General features: G+C 41.5%; 2 protein-coding genes across 5 annotated transcripts; both read left to right on the top strand.

The window, feature by feature from the left end:
- Positions 1-1,420: 1,420 nt before the first annotated feature.
- On the top strand, positions 1,421-4,595 carry her8a (hairy-related 8a). Its single transcript, XM_048236518.1, has 4 exons — positions 1,421-1,673; positions 2,291-2,386; positions 2,670-2,748; positions 2,842-4,595. The coding sequence occupies exons 1-4, from the start codon at positions 1,614-1,616 to the stop codon at positions 3,384-3,386; spliced, it is 780 nt and encodes a 259-aa protein (XP_048092475.1). The 5' UTR covers positions 1,421-1,613; the 3' UTR covers positions 3,387-4,595.
- Positions 4,596-9,484: 4,889 nt separating this feature from the next.
- Positions 9,485-19,217, top strand: gal3st4 (galactose-3-O-sulfotransferase 4). 4 transcript variants are annotated; one of them, XM_048236700.1, is made up of 4 exons: positions 9,485-9,773; positions 14,042-14,146; positions 14,518-14,827; positions 14,964-19,217. In XM_048236700.1, exons 2-4 carry the CDS (start codon positions 14,043-14,045, stop codon positions 15,969-15,971), a joined length of 1,422 nt encoding a protein of 473 aa, XP_048092657.1. In that variant the 5' UTR covers positions 9,485-9,773; position 14,042; the 3' UTR covers positions 15,972-19,217. The 4 variants fall into 4 exon arrangements, with proteins under 4 accessions (XP_048092657.1, XP_048092656.1, XP_048092655.1 ...); XM_048236699.1 differs by having other exon boundaries at positions 14,039-14,146; XM_048236698.1 differs by lacking the exon at positions 9,485-9,773 and adding an exon at positions 12,987-13,343.
- Positions 19,218-19,295: the final 78 nt, after the last annotated feature.

The following is a 19,295-nucleotide window of genomic DNA, read 5'->3' as shown; positions in this document are numbered from 1 at the left end:
ATTAAGTTTCTTGACTGTACTGTCATTGTTGAAAGTGAAGTCAAATTAAGGCAAGTCTTTTCCACACTGTCACGTACCACACACGTGAGGACACTGGATTCTCAGAGAGTGAAACATTAGACTTAATGTAGGAGTAGGGGGACATGCAAATGCAAAAGCAGTAGCAAAGTAAAAAAAGATTTGAAAGTGTGTGAAGAAGTGAAAGTATGTGTGAACTATCCACAGAGTTCACAATAAATAAAGTAGGTTTGTAGTGGATCTCCAATGATTGTGCTACAAAACACACAATGTTCACAATGTACAGACAAGCACACTGGACATATTAAATCACTAGCAGAAATGTCATATAGGCCTAATTATAATGTAAAATTATACACATATGCCAGTTACATAACATAAACAAATAGCCTAAATTTGACTTAGCCTATCTATAGCAAGTTCAGTCCACAATGTGCAAAAGCAGTACTGCAGTGAAAGTAGAAAATATGAAGTGCACGAGTGGTGTGCTTCGAAGGCAACCTCTTTGCATCACACGAAAAAGCCTGAGAAGTGTTTGACCTCATTTTTGAAACGCCCGACCGCATGTGTGAAGTAGCACGGGCAAACTAGGACATCATCGTTATTATTTAGGCTCAGTTATTGAATATAGTCCATTAGGCTGCAATTTCAAATAGTCACCTCTCCTCACAGTGTTAATGTGACGTTGAATCTCTTCAAAAAGAAAAGAAAAACTAATTCGGATTTAAATGATTAAGGCGGCCATTAACGTTTTAACACCCAGCCATTCTTCAGCAGCACAAGAATAGAAAAAGCTCTTAGCGCGCTTCATTGGAGTGTGTCCGTAGAAGCGAAGACAATAGGCCTAAATAATCCATAAGTGCAAGGAGAATTAAAAAGGAAGGCTGATTTAATTAGGCCTACGGGAAACCCTACATTCAGCGCTATTAAATGCTTCAAAACACTAGCTCACTGTTCTTTTCGCTCCTCTTCATTGGTGGATCGGGAGGAGGAAACGCTGGTCACGGGAGAAACCGCACCATTTCTTGTGGTGAACCTACGTTTGTAATTTGGCTTTCGGCTGTGCTGACTTTTCAAGTCTCAAGGATGCACAGCCAAAACGTTGCCAAATTAAACACGTACACGGCATCTTAAAACAAATCCTATGAGGCTTAATCGTGGGACATTTTGTATAGCCTATAGGCTAAAGCATTTAGGCCTATAAGCAAGTTCAACTTGGGACAAATTATGTGAACAGCACTAGGCCTATTGACTCTTACCCTCTGATAAATCAGCAGACTAGCCTAGACTAGGACACAGTTTTTCAGTGCGTGGACCTGCCTCCCCTAAACCTGCCCTCACTGACTGTGGGAAAGTGTGCGAATTGAGCCACCCATATTATCATGTTAATTGCTATGGGAGGAGGCATGAGGGGGAGGTCTATAGGCTAAATAAAACGTGGGTAAATGGGATATTTAGCCTACATTTCGTCGCGTCTGTTATATGTTTTACTCACCCTCAAAACATCCTCAAAGGTGTCTTTTTGGTCCGGGCAGAGAGGTAGGCCTAAGTAAGTCCAGAGCGTTTGGCGCATTATAAAGCCGAGGAATCTTACAATGACGGCATCAAACATGGGAAATGCCCCTGAGAAGAACAACAATAAAGAAGAACGCAAGGTAAGAAGTAAGCCACATGTTATTAACATATTCTTCAAAGCTTATGTGGTTCACTTGGGGAAACAAAATAGTTAGTTTATACTTAGGCATACGCATAGTTCCAGTCTACTTTATTGGGGCCACAACCTGCACAAAAGTCTAAACTATCGCGGACGAACGAACTTTATTGTTAAGTTTGGCGCAACTGAAGTTTGGAAGCGCTATTTCTGAGAGGACTGTCTAGGTTAATGCATGGACAGATTTTCAATGAGTTTGATTTTTACAATGATTTTGACATTACATTTATTTAGCACATTTAGTGAATAGCCTAGCTTTCTGAATTGATGTTTTCAACCCCCTGTAGAAAAGTACCACGATTGTCTCCTCGTGTCTATATGGGTAAATTTCTCTAGGGGGCGCTCGTGGATTGCATAGAATTACTGACTAAAAAACAATACATAAGAGGTTTGGTTGACCACTAGATGGAAAGACTTTACATTGATATAGCCATATATAATTCAGAAAAGGTTTTCATGAAGTTATCCAATTATGTTTCAAGGTGCCCTTTTAATCAAACCTCTAGGTCAACCAAAATGTATTTGAATTTGAACTGAATTCAACTTTTTCTCTCTTGTTAGCTGCGAAAACCTCTCATTGAGAAAAAACGCCGGGAGAGAATAAACTGCAGTCTTGAGCAGCTGAAGGGTATCATGGTGGATGCTTACAACTTGGATGTTAGTAGGCCTACTTCTGGCACACAGCTCTCAGCTCTCTCTCTCTCTCTCAACACACACACACACACACACACACACAAACACGCACAGAGAGAGACAGACAAACAAACTAACTTTGTGTGTGCTCAAACATACATTTGCATATCATTTGCAACGGTATAACAGAGAGTAGTACACTTTTCATTTAGAATTTTCATTTCATTGTTATTTTCACACTATTTCCTGAAGTATGTTGTAGAAAGGAAAACGCTGATAACAGCAATGCTCTTTATTTTATTTAAAGCAATCCAAACTGGAGAAGGCAGATGTTCTGGAAATTACAGTCCAGCATATGGAGGGTTTACAGCGGGGCTATGGAGCAGGTGAGAATGGGTGACTTTACGGTGTCATGGCCTTGTTGTTTCATTACGCATTTCCTCAATAACTCCATTTATTTTCCCTTCTGTATCATGCAGGGGGCTCTGGCTCCACCATGAATTTTGAATCCCGTCAGCGTTACGGCAGTGGCTACATCCAGTGCATGCACGAGGTCCATAACCTGCTCCTTAGCTGCCCTGGCATGGACAAGACCCTTGGTGCCCGGCTTCTCAACCATCTACTCAAGTCCCTGCCCCATGTCAGTGGCGAGAGCGTGGCCTTGGGTGCTGGAAATAGTAGCCCAGGCTCCAACAGCAGTGTCCGTAGCAACAGCCCCCATTCTCCCTCCCCCCTCTCCCCTCCCCCCCCCGCCCCCGCTCCCCTGCCTGCTGGGTCTCAGCAGCAACACCCCTCTCTTGCCCTGCGCTCCTCGCCCTCCCCTCCTCCAACATCCCGGGGCCCCAGCACACCCCACTCCTCCCCTGGAATTCCCCAGCTGAATGAGGGACGGGCCAGTGGTCCAGTCAGGGAGGGGCCATCCCCCTTGAGCCCCCCCTCCCCCGGTGGCCATCCAGGACAAGCTCCCCCTGCCCTGCCCCCGTTCTTCCCAGGGGGGGATCCCTCAATGTGGAGGCCTTGGTGAGTGGGCAAGGACCTCATCTCTACGCCCTCCACACACACACACACACACACACACACACACACACACACACACACACACACACACACACACACACACACACCTCTCATCACAGCCCACCTCCTCTCTGCAATTTTCCATTACACTCATATCTCCTGGGAGAATTAAGCACCGGGACTTGGGATCTCTGAATGGACAAGAAATAGTAGCTGGGTCAGGTGTCCCAAAAGGGCTTGTAGCTTAATTTTAACTGCAGTGTATTCATTTGCCTTGTTTTTCTCAGACTAAATGAGGGCAGAGTGCTCTCGGTGACAATGCAGTGAATGTGGGACGAATGACACAGCACAGACCTCCAACCTCCTTTTGAATGGCTAGCCTCTCTCTGTGTTTGGTTATCTTATAAAGTGACTACTCCAAATGCATTTTATTCATTTCAATGTAATATTTTCTAAACAACATAACTTTTTAAAGACCTCCCTTTGCAAGTTTTTAATTGTTTTTTTCTCTTCCTTATGTATCTCTGTTTCTGTTCTCTGTTTGTGAAGTGTATGAAATTCCTTTTTGTGTACTACATCCTTTGAGGGATGACATTTGTTGTACTTAGGTTGCTGGTTCTTGTTGGACAACAAGGAACATTATACATTTCTATAGGACAGGCTGCAGGCTTCTGCAGATGCTACGATAGACACTGAGAACTTCATCCTTGTACATTACAAGAAGAAAGAAGTGGAAATGGTACCTCATATTGAAGACAGAGTTAAACATCATTTGAATTGTGTTTGAGTATTGGAAATGTCTTTTTTTTTCTTGTAATGATCACAAGACAAGATCTCAATCACAGTGTTGGTTATTTCCATAAACACATGTTGTGATGATTAAATGATAATAATAATAATAATAAGCTTTATTTGTATAGCATACACAGAATGCAGCTCAAAGTGCTTTACATTTGAAGCATGTAACACAATAATAGTCAGTCAGTCATTATCAATCACTTTTCTTCATTGCTGGGGCCGTTTATGATCCACTCAGCAACATATCAAAAATATAGAAAATAACATGTCATAAGACTGGCGGCCTTATCCCTTTACCCCCCATAAGCACGCCATGTGGCAACTGTGGCAAGGAAAAACTCCCATATTCCAGGAAGAAACCTTGAGCAGAACCTGACTTAATAGGGGGAGCCCATCTGCTTCTGGCTGGCTGCGCCCTCCAATGGCAGCAGATGTAGAATAATCTGAAAAAGTAGTCTACAGGATAAGATGAGTTAACTAAAAGCTTTCCTGTACAGGTATGTTTTCAGATCTTTTTAAAAAATATTTACTGAACTCGCCTGCTTGATGTACAGAGGCAGGGTGTTCCATAGTTTTGGGGCATAATGGATAAAAGCAGCTTCTCCACTTTACTTGTGAAGCACTTTGGGTACGATTAAAATATTAGAATTGGATGATCTAAGTTTCCATTGTGGTTGATAAGATATTAAAAGCTCAGAGATATATGAAGGTGCTATGCCATTCAGAGCTTTGTAAGTAATTAACATAACCTTAAAATCAATTCTGTATTCTGTATAAGTGCCAATTTCTTTAGATTAGTTTTTCTGCATCTTGTTGAGTTAAAAAGGGCTGCACTTTGGCAATGTTTCTCAGGTGGAAATAGGCTGTCTGAGTAACTTTACTGATATGGGGCTTAAAACTTAACTCTGCATCTAAGATGACACCGAGGCTTGTTACTTTTGGTTTGACCTGGTGCGCCAAGTTCCCCAGATTACTAAGAACAATGTCTTGCTTTAGTTTTGGTCCAACTAAAAGTACCTCTGTTTTGTCATCATTTAGTTTCAAAAATGTTTTGCTCATCCACTGATTAATGGAGGTTAGGTATGCAGTGAGGGAGCAAAGGCCATCTGGGTTAGTTGGCTCAACTAACCCAGATGGCCTGGGTTAGTTGAGCCAACTAAAATATACAATTGGGTATCATCTGCGTAGCTATGGAAGTTTACATTATGCTGACTTATGACGTTTCCCAACGGAAGCATATATAGGGAAAATAGCAGGGGACCAAGGCAGCTCCCCTGGGCCACACCAAAAGGCAAGTCATGTTTTTCAGACACATGATCTCCTAGACTGATATAAAAATCTCTGCCAGTAATGTAGGTTTGAAACCAGTTTAGAGCATTATCAGAGAGACCCACCCACTTCGCAAGGCGGTGAATTAGGATGCTATTATCAATGGTGTCAAATGCCGCACTCAAATCCAGAAAAATAAGGATTGAGACTTTGTTTAAGTCAGTAGCCAGTCTACATTACATTAAGCAGACACTTCTTGACCAAAGTGACTTACATATGTCAGCTATATTACAAGGGATCACATTGTCCCCGGAGCAACTTGGGGTTAAGTGCCTTGCTTAAGGGCACAACGGTGGAAGCTGGGAATTAAACCGACAACTTTCAGGCTACTGCACGCTAGCCCAGCTCCTTAACCACTACGCTACCACCGCCCTAGTCTAAGATCATTGACTATTTTTACTAGAGCCGTTTCTGTGCTGTGATTTGATCTAAAACCTGATTGGAGTTTTTCGTTGAGGAAGGTATTTAACTGATTACAAACGACTTTTTCAAGTACTTTGCTCAGGAACGGTAGATTTAATATAGGCCTGTAGTTGCTCAGATTGGTATGGTCAAGATTCAACTTTTTTAGTAAAGGTTTCACAACAGCGGTTTTAAAAGCAGTTGGAAATATACCTGTTTCTAATGAGGTATTTATTACCTTGAGAATAAAGGGAGCTAAGCTATCATATACATTTTTGAGGAATCTAGTAGGGATTGGATCCAAAACACATGTTGAGGAGCTGGTTTGAGTTATAATTTTACCAAGCTCAGATTGAGTAATAGTGCTAAAGAATCTTAATTTTGGGGGGCTGTTTTTGGATGTACTATCAAACATATTACTTGTGTTACCAACAGCCTCCCTTATAAAAATGACTTTGTTTTTGAAGAAGTCTGCAAATTCTTCGCATCTTAGAGAGGATGCCTGACTGAGTGTATCAAAAGGTGTTTGATGCAATAGCCTATCAATGGTGGAGAACAACACCCTAGAGTTTCCACTGTTTTCAGCAATTACCTTAGAGAAGTGGTTTATGGAGTGTAAAATGAAAAATAAAGAAAAAAATCATTTCTGCTGCATTTTGAAATTCAGTTTAAAAAGCAGAGCTTAACCTATAATTGAGAAATATTTGTTTACATAGTCATACTTTGGTCACACTTGGAATGGATTTACTGGCACAGTTAAACAAATACATTTCTAGTTGTGCAGGAATGTCAGACTGTCATAATCTATATTGGTTTCCTCTCCAAATAAGACACATGTAGTCTTTAGTAATACTTGTAATAATGTAGAAGAAGAGAATATATAGTGATTCTGAGACTACAAGAGGTAATTAAACACATTTATTACAGTATAAATGAGAGATTATAGATGACGGCATTGCTTTAGAAAAAACGTCAAATATCTATGACTTGCCTGAGCTGGCATTTCATGTGCCTCGACCTTGACACATAATCTCACTGTAGGCTTTTAATTTCAATTGCATGCCAACAATGGGATTCACATCCATACACAATGGCTTTCATCATTTGGCCACCTCTTAGTGTAAGTTTCTACAGGGGGACAATTGTGTTTTTGTTATTATTCCAGTGAATTCATGGCATGCAGTTACATAGTCATTGTGCCAGAAAATAAATGCTCATAACAAAAATGTACTTACTTAATTACATAGTTATATACAGTGTTGAGATTACGGTTATAAGGATTAGATTACGGTTATAAGGTACACTATTTGAAATGTAATAGTAGTGTAAGTATTTCAATTACTTTATCAAAGTAGTGTATTATTTTTTTGTATTATTACTTTATACATTTCTAATGAATGTTTTCAACTGTTAACCATTTTCAAATGTTTAAACCTGGCAGTGTCAACTTTAAAGCAGTACTCAACACTGACTTCTGTCAAACTCCTTTTAAAATCCTTCATTAAATGAATTAAGATTATAATAATTTAATTTGAAATAACAGCCACCACAAAGTCAGACCTCAGAAATATTTTTACTGTGAGATCATTCTGAGGTCATATAGGCTGTGTCCGAAACGGAAGAAATCCTGCTTTCTAACACAGCATTCAATGGCAGTGAGGCATCAAGACATGTCCAAATCAAATATTTGTGATGGATTATAATGGATTATAGTTATGTTTATTTTGTAATTAAATTCCATAATTCCGTTACAATGTAACTTGTTACTTCCCAACAGTGGTTATATAAATCAAACTATGATGAATTCCATATTTGGACAACCATGTCTGCCTCTCTCTCTCTCTCTGTTTTAATTCTATATTTGAAATCCTCTTAAATTTAACAAAGTGATAAATGAGTTTATGGATAATCTTAACTCTAATTTGAACTTTGGTATATGTTTTCCATCCACCGTGCATGTGCACATGCAGGAGATTCATTGTAACTGCTGGACAGGTGATATTGCATTTTTGGACAGGAGATAAGATGTGCATTTTTGATGTTCTCTGTGTTCTGGCCATGTCTTGATCTGAGCCTCCACTATGTGAAGTATATTAAGTGGTGCTTATGGGTGTTGCCATGGCCTGGCCAGACGGTTGGACAGAAGCTTATAATAAAGGAGGTAGCTCTTGTTCAGTAGGCTTAGGCTACGTAGCAGGTATTTCACAGTCACCTCTATATATTGCACCACTAGATGGCAGTGTCATATCAACAATGGCAACAAATGCAAGTCTTTCGTACACTCCACCTTCGTGTGTGTGTGTGTGTGTGTGTGTGTAGAGAGAGAAACGGAGATGGATGAAAATGGAATTTAGCCCAATAATGCAACTGAGGCTCAATGAGAAATAGTTAAGAATAGGTAGGCCAACATACAGGCAGCACATTTTTCCTGTCATTTGCAATTACGTGTCAAGGCCATTTTCTGTCTGTGTGTGTCTGTCTCTGTGTGTGTGTGTTTGAGAGAGAGAGAGAGAGAGAGAGAGAGATGGGGCTACATGAATTGAGGCACTGGCTGGCTGGTGGGAGCTTAATGAGTTACACATGTGAAACATAACTGTCTGGGCTGAGGTTTTGGAGTAAGCTATAATATGATCCGTATTCAGCATTCCTCGGTTAGGCCACTTGCACACGGGCGCGCGCGCACGCACGCACACGCACACACACACACACACACACACAGAGTAGGCTACACACGTCTTGAAACGGTTTGAGAATAACAGACACGGTTTAATCCAAAACATATTATCGTACTCTTGGTAGGATATTAATAGCCTGCAGCTCGTGTTGACTTCAAAACGAACCAGACAAAATCACAGTTCCCAGAAAAACAACCCTTTGAGCGTTCTAAGCTAAGGGTCCATTCAGAACTCCGTTTTGCCACGTCCAGCAAGAGCAGGCCACAGTTTCTGTTCTCGTGTGGGGCTTGTGATCCCTCTTGCCCCTTTGCTATTCATCATCCCCAGCCAGCAAGCAGCCGCGCGAGAGTACCGAGATGAATGAGTCGTTTGTTTTCGGGGGATATTGTGTGCAAGAACAGATGGGGGAGGAGAAACAGTGGCTAAGCAACTACCGACCAGAAGTTCTTCGAGAAGTCAGATATGAAGATCATACACATTTTTGTATGGAAATAGTGAAAGTAATAACTGATGATAATTACAACCTTGTGCTTAGCTTTAGGTCTGTTAAAATAAGAAAGCGAAGTGCAGGCTTATAACAATTGTTTAAATGCAATTTAATCTAGGCCATGTGTGTGATGATGATGAGGGTTGAGCTTGATTCGCTGACTTTTTTTTTATTTAGCCAAATCATCGTGAGATTTCTTTTTAGTAGGCCTATATGGAACTTTCAACAGTATAAGGATAACTTCACAATTCATCAGTCTGGGGAGAGTGGCCCCCTGTGCTATGCAGAGATGAGTGAAGGAGGAGATAAACGCGCGGGGCGGTGGTTTACGTAGGCTACCGTGACACAGTGGGAGATGGGGGTAGGGTAGGGTAGGGTAGAGTTGGATTGATTGTCAGGCTAGCGTGACGGCTACAGAAGTGTTTAATAATGCGCTGATTGCAAGGGGAGAGGACCGGTCAGAGGAGGCCGTTACTTTAAGGCTATATTGTCTCTCTCTGTCTAGAAGTGTTCACCGTGGAGGAGAATGCGTTTCAACTTTCTGCAAATATTTCTTCCTTCATTGAGAGGAGTGCGTAACCGGAGAGTGTTAGTTCACCCATTATTTTACTGAAGTGGACCGAATGATTGTAGGGCGCAACACCGGCGTTTGATTTTAAGGAAACAGTCTACCGTCTGAGATCACTTAAAGAGGACTTTTGGGGTGAGTGCATGCGTTTCCCCCCTTTTGCAACCGTTGCCCACTTTTTTAGCAGAAACTTTTTCAGTTGAACATGGGCCATCGTTTGCCACTGAGACGCTCTGTGAAAACGGTAAATGACAGCCACTACAATACCGCTATGCAATTTGGTAACCAAACGCATTATTCGAAAACACTCGTTAAACACAGAAGCTCATGAACTAGGTGTAGTTTACACAGAAAAGTCGATTCACAGATTTTGAACCCACGGATTTTTGGTGGTGTACATGTAACTTGATGAAGTTGTGCCTACCACCAATATTTTCGTAAGGTATGCAGAAATAACAAGCCTTCAGCGTTGGACAGCAGTTGTTGCCACCCCATGGCATTAAACAGATTACTCCGGTATTGGGTCGATTAGTGGGGGTATAATCTTGTTTGGCTGATCCTATTTCATAGTTACCACTAAGTTTTGGTTGGTTTTCTAGTTAACAAGGAATAACATGTTCTCACTGCATTCAAGAACAGTAATTGTAACAGCAAAACATAAAAAAAACGTAGGCCATAAAGAGCAAAGCGGAACTTCTTTAATTAGATCAAGCGGTGGATAGAGCCATGTCAGAGGAAGAACTCTGTGCCTGACCTGTATTTTTGTTATAGTTAATAACTTCCCATTGAGTTTAGTCTATATTTGACACCTTTATATGATGCTGTTCTCTGGTCTGAAAGCATGACAACCCCACACACACACACTGCTTCAGTATTGCTGCTAATCTGTAAACCATGTAAGACTGGTAAATAATACAGACCGACAGCAACGGAGATGGGACTGTGCTCTCTGAAATATTCATGCAATGGAATCTGGGCCAGGACTAGAGTAGAGAGTGATCCCACCAGTCAGTCCAAGCTGGCCAACTTCTAGAAAAAGGGGGGAAATGTGTGACCTGTCACTGTGGAATGTGGATTAGATTAATCATAATGTCAGTTGACTTGATTTTCTCGCCAATTTAAAAAGGCCAATGTGCGCCAGAGAAGCACAAAAATATTTCACAATTGTATCCGTGCTTATTGAGGCATTTTCATGGCTGGATGCTTTCACAGGAGTAAAAAAAAGAACTAGATAGATACTTTATTGATCCCCAAGGGAAAATTCAAGGTCTCAGTAGCATACAGACATCACACACCATGCACTTACAGCAGAAAAAGTAATATACAAATTAAAAACTACACTGTACAATAGACAGTAGAAGATAAACATGATACTAAAATACTAAATACTAGATATACTATATAAACTATCTTTGTGTCTGTGCAGTCTATTAAGCACACAAATATCAACATAGTGTGCTTAATAGACTGCACATTATAGGCTAATTATTGCCTCTGGGATGACAGGACAACAAATGTGCTATATCTGATTGTCGAATGCTGCAGACTCCTTGAGGAACGTTGATTTCACGCATGTGTTTGAAGTGAGCCCAACACAGTCGATTCTACTTCTTCCACACACATATTCATTCTCTCACTCTGACACACACACAAGTCATAATATTACTAATGATGTTAAATGCAAACAGAACAGAAGTATGGGAACATACATATCTGTGCTTTGAGGAAGTTCAAAGGAGTCGGCCCAAAGTACACGAGCATCAATCTATTTCAGCCTGTCACCACAGATGCTGAACAAGGAGAGGCAGCTGGTGGTAAGGCCTTACACAGTGTACCAAGGCCCAGCCACAGTCACACGATTAGAGGCTTTAGACCTATATTTAGGATTTAGAGGGCTGTCCAGGTTTCCTTCAGGCGACTCAGGGTCTGCTTGAGTTACGGGATTCCAGGAGGACCCTCTGAAAGCATGTCACTGTGAATGAGGTGCTGTGGCGAGTGAAACTGTATGAGGTAAAACATGCTTGGCTAAACAGTCAACTGGCTCCATAAGTAAATAGGTATCTCCCAGCATGCACTTAAAGGCGCCAGTGACATTTTCCGCCGTGCAGTGTGTTTCCAAACAAATCTATCAGAGGATTAGGAACGAATCTAAAACTGATTTGATTAGGCCCCTTGATGAGTATCTCTGTGTCGTTAAAGGAACACCCAACATGCAAAGCACTAGCAGGACATTTGAATTCTTCTGCTGGTCAAATGCTGCTCAAATGCTTTGACCTTATTGCAAACATCATGAAAACTCATGCAACTACTTGGACATTAAATGAAAGAAAATATAAGATATACACTTTGTGGGCTATAATGTTGCATAGGCTATGGTATGGATGCACAATATTGATTTACTCATTTTTGCCGATACTGATACCGATATATTAACATATTTTTTATTTCCTTTAAGGGCCTCTAATTGAATTAACATATTACTGTTATTGTAATGGTGTAGTTGTTGCACATACAGGTATAACACTTTCATTCTCATTCATTAAACCCTAAGAAATGTAGACACTCGATCACTCATGAAAATAAGGAAATCATTGCAAGGTGTTGATGTAAGATATGTAATTTGATAGACATAAGTAGCCTAAAAATGTCATCCTATTTAAACATAGTATGGTACTTCCCCTAAAACTTTAAGCTTTTATCTGCTGGTACTGCCATACTGATAATATTGTGTATCCCTATTTTATGCCCAGTTATGTTTATTTGTTATTTGTACATTCTGGTATGGTGACTAATTACAGGGATTCCTGCTAATTATTTCTAAAAACTGCAAATAATAATCTGATACAGAATAGCCTTTAGGCCTAGTTTTTAGATTAATTAATATTGCCTCTTCTCATTATGTGGTTACATTGCCATTTTGCACCAATGTTCTTCAGAGGGAAGATGGAGATGATATTTATGAGTACTACATTATACAGGCTAGGCTACATCTTGATGTGTGGTATCCATGTATTTAGGAAAGAGTCTTAAGATACTTGAACGAACAGCTTATTTATTAAATTAGGGCCTATAGTAGTAGCCTATAGTTTTAGTCTGAGATTGTGAGTCATGAATGTCCCATTGCTGTTAGAAAGCTGAAGTTGAAATTCAGGGTCGCTTTCATGTAGTGACCTCAGTAAATTCGCAATAGTTTTCGAGTGTAAAAAGGTTCAATTTTAACACGAGCCTTTTTTTGACAGGGTCCAAGAGCCTATACGCTTGATTTTCTTCTTCTGAGAGACATGACGTCACAGCGCGACTAGCAGCTCGTGTACTGTATGTGCTCAAATCTCAGCCAGCCACCCTCCCTTCCCATACCAGCCCACACTCGTCGTGCCCCCACCCATGCACACACACCAGGCTCATACACAAAGCCTACTGCTTTCACCATCAGAAGCTGCGGTTAGTAAGAAATCGGAGATACAGTTCGAAAAATAGACTTGTCGACGGCCAATGAAGCAGATTCATGTCTTGTTATTCTCCATCGCGTTTGGAAATACCATTGGTTCCTTCTTTATGCATTTGCGATTTATTCACGAAGTAACGTCGTGGGTCTTGCTGCACTTACGGCCGTAGTCTCCGAGATGCACCGTGGTTGCAGCCGCCAAGTGCCGCGCACCACAGACACCGGCCCGGTTCGATCATGGTTTTCAGGCGAAGAGCAAGGTAAGATGCTCGGATTAGAGACAAAAACGCAGCACGGGCTGTGTTATCAGATGACAACCTAATATGTTGATCGTTATGGAGTCGATGTAGAGAGGCATCAATCCTCAAAACAAAGGCCGCGCTTATGCAGACTAACCATTGATAAACCATCATACATTATATAATTTATTACTTTTGCCTTTTATAGGCTAGCTGTTGTATTGACCTAAGTCTGAAGAACGCGTTTACTGCAGGTGTAAAAGAACGCCACCTCTTTCAAAATCGAGGGCTTATTTCACATCGACATAAATCTTTAGCCTCAACCTCATTTTTGTGAAGATCAACGATTAATCAATGAGGTGCAAATAAGCGCAGTCGTACGAACAAAAATCCGGCCGTGGTTTCGACAGATGTGGTAACCTATGCACGAAAGTATTATACTGATAGCATGAGATCCTTCTAACGATATAGTTAGCCTACTTGTTTGTTCATGATATTGACTGTACACTGAATGACAGCTTTGTTTGCCAAAGCGCACACATTTTGAAAACTACCCCCTGGTATAGGCCTACCTATCAGTGTGTACCTCAAAGGCTCAAAAGACACAAAAGTGGTAATTCAAAGAAAACGTATGACAAACTATTATTACCGGTATTTCAACAATGACTGATCATCCAGCCAGCTATTTATGTAACACATGTATCTCTTCTCTTCAGAAGAATGCGGTGGTTGGGGTGTCATCGGCTTGGGCCTATTTGGAAAGCGCTGCTGGTGTTTGTGGCCATTGCGTTCACTGGACAGCTTCTGGGCTTCTTCAACAAAAGGTCAGAGAATGCCCAGTGACCTCTCTTATCCTTCTGTCTCTTGTGCTTTCACTGTACTGCTTGTTTTCCATCAAATAATAAAAAAGTGCATGTAAGCAACAAATAGGAGAAAGGAGTGGCTTACTCATAATGTGGTTTTACTCTGCTTTAGACACGGGCTGTGGTGTATTCTGTCTGGGGCTCAATTTGTGTCAGCATAGAGAGATCAGTCATTCAGATAGACTGGCCTGGGTGGAACTGAGAACGCTGTTCATTTACTCAACAACTAACACGGCTGTTCTTCGCCTTTTCACTTGTCAAGGAATGCATACAGGAACACACTTTACACAACCTAACCTGTTTTTTTTTAACCTCCACCCCTACACACTTAGTTGGATGCAGCCAGAGAGACCACGGTCTGTCTTTCCACTGTCCTCTGACGATGGCCATGGCTCCCCAATGGGCCCCTGCAGACCTCACACCCATGCCATGTTCCTGAAGACCCATAAGACAGCCAGTAGCACCGTGCTCAACATGCTGTACCGCTTCGGGGAGGAGAGAAGTCTGCGTTTCGCTCTACCCTTAGGCTACCAGTTTGGCTACCCGCTGCTCTTCAACGCGCACAGGGTCAAAGGTTACAGAGGACCCCGTATGGTAGAGTTCAACATCATGGGCAATCACATGCGATTCAATAAGCCAGAGGTGTGTCACATTATATGTTCTTTTCTAAGTAGTCTTTTTGTGTGGATTAAATCTGGTGTTGACAATGTTTTTGTTGTTACTGCGATGTTACTGTTTTTGTCGTTTCAACTTTAAGCTGAATTTCACTGTCTTGTAGGTAGAGAAAGTGATGCCTGCTGATACCTTCTACTTCTCCATCGTGCGAGATCCTGTAGAGTTGGCGGAGTCCTCCTATGCCTATTTTAAAGCTGTAGCCCCTGCCTTCAAACGTGCAAAGGGCCTGGGTGATTTTGCCAACGATCCCCGGCGCTACTACGACCCAAGGTTGCGCAACAACCATTACGCGCGAAACCTGCTTTGGTTTGACTTTGGCTTGGACCACAATGCAAACTACACAGCTGCCCTAGCGAGACGCGGCGAGGCGGAGATCAGGAAGTCGTTCAATCTCATCTTGGTCTCCGAGTACTTCGACCAATCCATGGTGCTACTGCGCCATGCACTCTGCTGGCCACTGGACGCAGTCGTGTCCTTCAGCCTGAATGCCCGACAGCCAAAACCCGCTGCTGGTGGGAGCTGGGGAAGCAAAGCCAACCTGGGTGCAGCCCTGGCCCTGACCGATGACCAGAGGCTTAAGCTCCGGGAGTGGAATGCGCTGGACTGGCACCTGTACCAAGCTTTCAACCGCACCTTCTGGGAGGAGGTGGAGCGCTTCGGGCGGGCGCGGATGGAGGCCGAGGTGGCTCTCCTCCGTACGCGTCGGGATGTCCTGGCCCGGGTCTGCCTGAGGGACGGCGGGAAGCCCGTGGAGGCCAGCCGAATCCGCGACAAAACCATCCGGCCCTTCCAGAGCGGCCTGGTCAAGATCCTCGGCTACGAGTTACACCCGAGTCTGGACAACTCCACGCGGCAGGCCTGCCTTCGCATGATCCGCCCGGAGATCCAGTATAAGGACCTGCTGGATGCACAGCAGTTCCCCAGAGCGCAGCCTCCCCCAGGGGCAGCTGTCGCGGCTGGAGGAGCACCCATCAGGAGGGAACCTTTGGCCCCTAAGATTGGAGACCAGCTCGGTGGGAACTCAATCGAGAGGGACTGGGATGGGACCAGATTGGGTCGGAATGTGTCATTACCAGTGAGGGAAAGGGATGGGAAGGACCGGTTCAGATAGTTTTCAGACAGTTTTGAACTCTTGTTCTGACAAAAACTCATTTTTTTGCCTCTGGACCTGGATGTTTTCTAATCTCTGAATAATTGAAAGGCACCTAGTTAGCCTTTGCACTGCACTACCTGAGAGACTGGAGAAGCTTTGCAGTGGTTGTGAAAAAGCCTCAAACTCTTCTATTCCACTCCTCTCTCCCTCCTGCTCGCCATGACCTTATTCGTTTCTCTCATGCTTGAAATCTCACACTAGGGTCCCACAGTCTTGCTGGAGGAGAGTTACCTTCCAGTGGCTGAATCGAAGGATCCCAGGCAATAACAGTGGCATGTCAGTGACTGTGGCTAGCTTTTAGCAGTGTGGTGATACCTGAGGAAGTTGAGAGTGGGCGAATAGGGTAGGAATAGTAAAATGTGAAACCACATCCACACTCCCTTGTTCTTTTTCAGTCTCCCTCTCTCACAAACACATACCACTTAGCCCACGTCTTCGTTTTACCACTGACCCATAAAATGATTGCAGTGTGGGAAGGCAGAAAGCTGACGCTTGCTGGAGAGGTGGACCGTGTCTGCACATTAAATGAGTACCTGAGCAATTAAGTTACCATCGGCAAGCGTTGCAAGTCACTGGTGACGCACACCCAGTTAGTTCCCTGAAAGGAAAGAGACGTGTAAAATATTGTAACATATCCATTCACATGAACACACTCACAGGGTTTCTCAAGTCGACACACACACCTACACTCTGCTCATGCCAGATTAGTGTAGTGGAATGAAATTCCCATTACGTTCAGTCAGGTATAGACACACTACTTGGGTGGAGCAAAGGTACAAACGTTACACACATCATGCTGAGGAGCAGTGAACTACAGTGCCAGACTTTCCCCACTACAATGGCAAGCCTAGACTCAGGCTTCTGTCTGTGTCAACACTGTGTGTTAATACATGTCTTTTGCTTGATTTAACCTGGGTAACCGGTTTTATATTTAGGGACTCAAAAATCATGGTACTTACGTTTTTTAGGTTGTGCTTTGAGGAAGATACTGCATACTTCAAAAAGAACAAACACAAAGAGAAGAAGACAAAAAAGGCTGCCTTGTCGCTTGATTGCCTCTTGACGAGGCATTGCTAATTAGACCTGGTTGTTTACCCTATTCTGCAGTGGTGGCCTCTTCTGACTCATAATGCTAAATAAGCTATTACTGACTGTGGGTTCCATGAACGTGTTGGTCACACTGTGAAATATTTTCATTGTTTATTATCTGTACTTTTTAAAATGGAGATGAATCATTTTGCGAGCAGACCACGAAAGCATTGCTTTTTCGATTCACAGTGTGGTACACCGTAACGTGTTAAATGGAGCAAAGGAAAATGCGAGCTGCTCATTATCAGCATATTTATCCGGTTCTGTACAGATTTACATTGTCTTAACTGTATAGTTTGTCATAGTATTTATTTTGCCTTGCACAGATTATGTCACTTAAAACCAACATTTATAATGAGTTGCATTTCAAACCCCCTACAATTAACTGTTCTGTACCTTTTTTTAAAAAAAAAAAAAAAAAAAAAAAAAAGAGATTTCCCTGGATAGGTTGAGGGCAGGTGGGAAAACTGGGTGAGTTGAAGTGTTACTGAATGTTCAGTATATGTTAATAACAAGTACATGTCACAAAGATGTCATTGGCAGGTCTCTAATATTTCAGTCTAGAGAATTTCTTTTCAACCTTTGTGACACATATGAACAGTTATTTTGCCTTAGAATAACTCTTTACGGAACAGGGCTTTAATCCCTTACTTTTTCTGGGAAAAAGATGTTGATGTAAATACTGTATTTATTCTCTTTTGAAATGGAAGCTTTTCCCACATTCAAAATTATGTTTAGACCTTAAAAAATATTTTACGAATCTGACTGTATTGCACTGTGCAACATTTTGTGGTACATCTTGGTATAGCTGAAACAGCTTTCAAATTTAATGAGAAAAAGCCGAGGTGATTCAAACCTCAAACCTGATTATGTATATTGCCCTACATGAAAAAAATTGACTGAAATCACTCTGACATTCCATTCTTACACATTGACTTGTGTCTAAAGAAAGTTAGCATGTGAATCAAGCAGAATGTTTGCATGGTGGCATATTTCATTCATAAACACCACTTAGAACCAGTGAAAAGGAAAATCACCTGCTTGATTTTTTTGTGTATGTCATGCGGTAAATTTTTGGTATGATTAACATTGATATAGTTTTATTCATTTGCCCTACGTGAGGATACCATTTGAAGCATAATCTATGGTATATTGATCATCAACATGAGATATTACAATGGAATATGTGTTGCTTGTGTTAACTTCAAGGTATCAGTCATGTTCACTCTCAATTCATGACATAACTGATGTAATATTTACCTGTTGTTGTGATGGCTTTGTCACAATGCAATAAATGGTTGTGTTTTGAATGTGTTGAAAAGGAGAGCATGAATGTCATCCGTCACTGCATTTTTAAGATACTCCAACTCCATCTCCATGTCTCTTGTCAGAATAGAATGACCATGATTTGGGGATTAAGTCATTTCATGTTGACTCCATGTTATGTTATGACTCCAGTTTTGATAAATGAAAAAAGGCTTAAGTGCAACTAGCATGACCTCTTTTCTTTGACAAAGCAGATGAAATACCGATAAACCACATATCCTCCAAGATGAGTCATGAAATATTTGTATTTCATTGGCAACTGCAGCATAATCATAAAGGTCTAAATCAGGAAGTACTGGGGTATACATGCCTTGAGAATCCATGTAAATTATAACCTTATTCATATTGTCTTATGATGGTGATTATAATGATAGGTTATGTTGCTTTGAGGTGTAATGTACACATTATTGATTCCAAGAGACCAGTAGGAAATTATGCCCATCAGATTTAAAAGCATCGACCGATAATATTTTGTTTAATTGTTTTCTATTTTTAAGGCCCAGCGGAGGTGTCTTTATACCCTAAACAATGGCATAATTAAAAATTGGCTATACGAATATAATATTTAGATGGAGATTTTAATTGGATTTTTCCTTTTTTTCACTGAACAGAATAAAAAAACATTTTTTTACCATAACAGAGGTTAGGCTACAATAGATTTTCACTTTGATTTATCCTCTGTAGCACCTTAGGCCAACCTTATGATAGCCTAATAATAAAGAAATGACTTGCTATTTTTGCATATGCTTTTACTGTTGGATTAATTAAATAAACTTGACTGGAAACAAAATAATGTGTGAGCGTTTATTATCTGGCCTAACTCTTGCCCAAACTGTGGGGGCGGGACGATTGGTGTCAATATTTAAT

This window comes from Alosa alosa, chromosome 24 (assembly GCF_017589495.1).
Source record: "Alosa alosa isolate M-15738 ecotype Scorff River chromosome 24, AALO_Geno_1.1, whole genome shotgun sequence".
In the NCBI taxonomy this organism is placed as follows: Eukaryota; Metazoa; Chordata; class Actinopteri; order Clupeiformes; family Clupeidae; genus Alosa; species Alosa alosa.
This window is presented reverse-complemented; position numbering and strand designations above follow the sequence as displayed.

Bases quoted from the DNA above. Each gene is read 5' to 3' on its own strand.
- her8a (XM_048236518.1), top strand. From the start codon at position 1,614: ATGACGGCATCAAACATGGGAAATGCCCCTGAGAAGAACAACAATAAA. The intron at 1,674-2,290 runs GTAAGAAGTAAG...CTCTCTTGTTAG, and splicing joins ACAATAAAGAAGAACGCAAG to CTGCGAAAACCTCTCATTGA. The intron at 2,749-2,841 runs GTGAGAATGGGT...TGTATCATGCAG, and splicing joins ACAGCGGGGCTATGGAGCAG to GGGGCTCTGGCTCCACCATG.
- gal3st4 (XM_048236697.1), top strand. From the start codon at position 13,321: ATGGTTTTCAGGCGAAGAGCAAG. The intron at 13,344-14,038 runs GTAAGATGCTCG...TCTTCTCTTCAG, and splicing joins GTTTTCAGGCGAAGAGCAAG to AAGAATGCGGTGGTTGGGGT. The intron at 14,828-14,963 runs GTGTGTCACATT...ACTGTCTTGTAG, and splicing joins TGCGATTCAATAAGCCAGAG to GTAGAGAAAGTGATGCCTGC.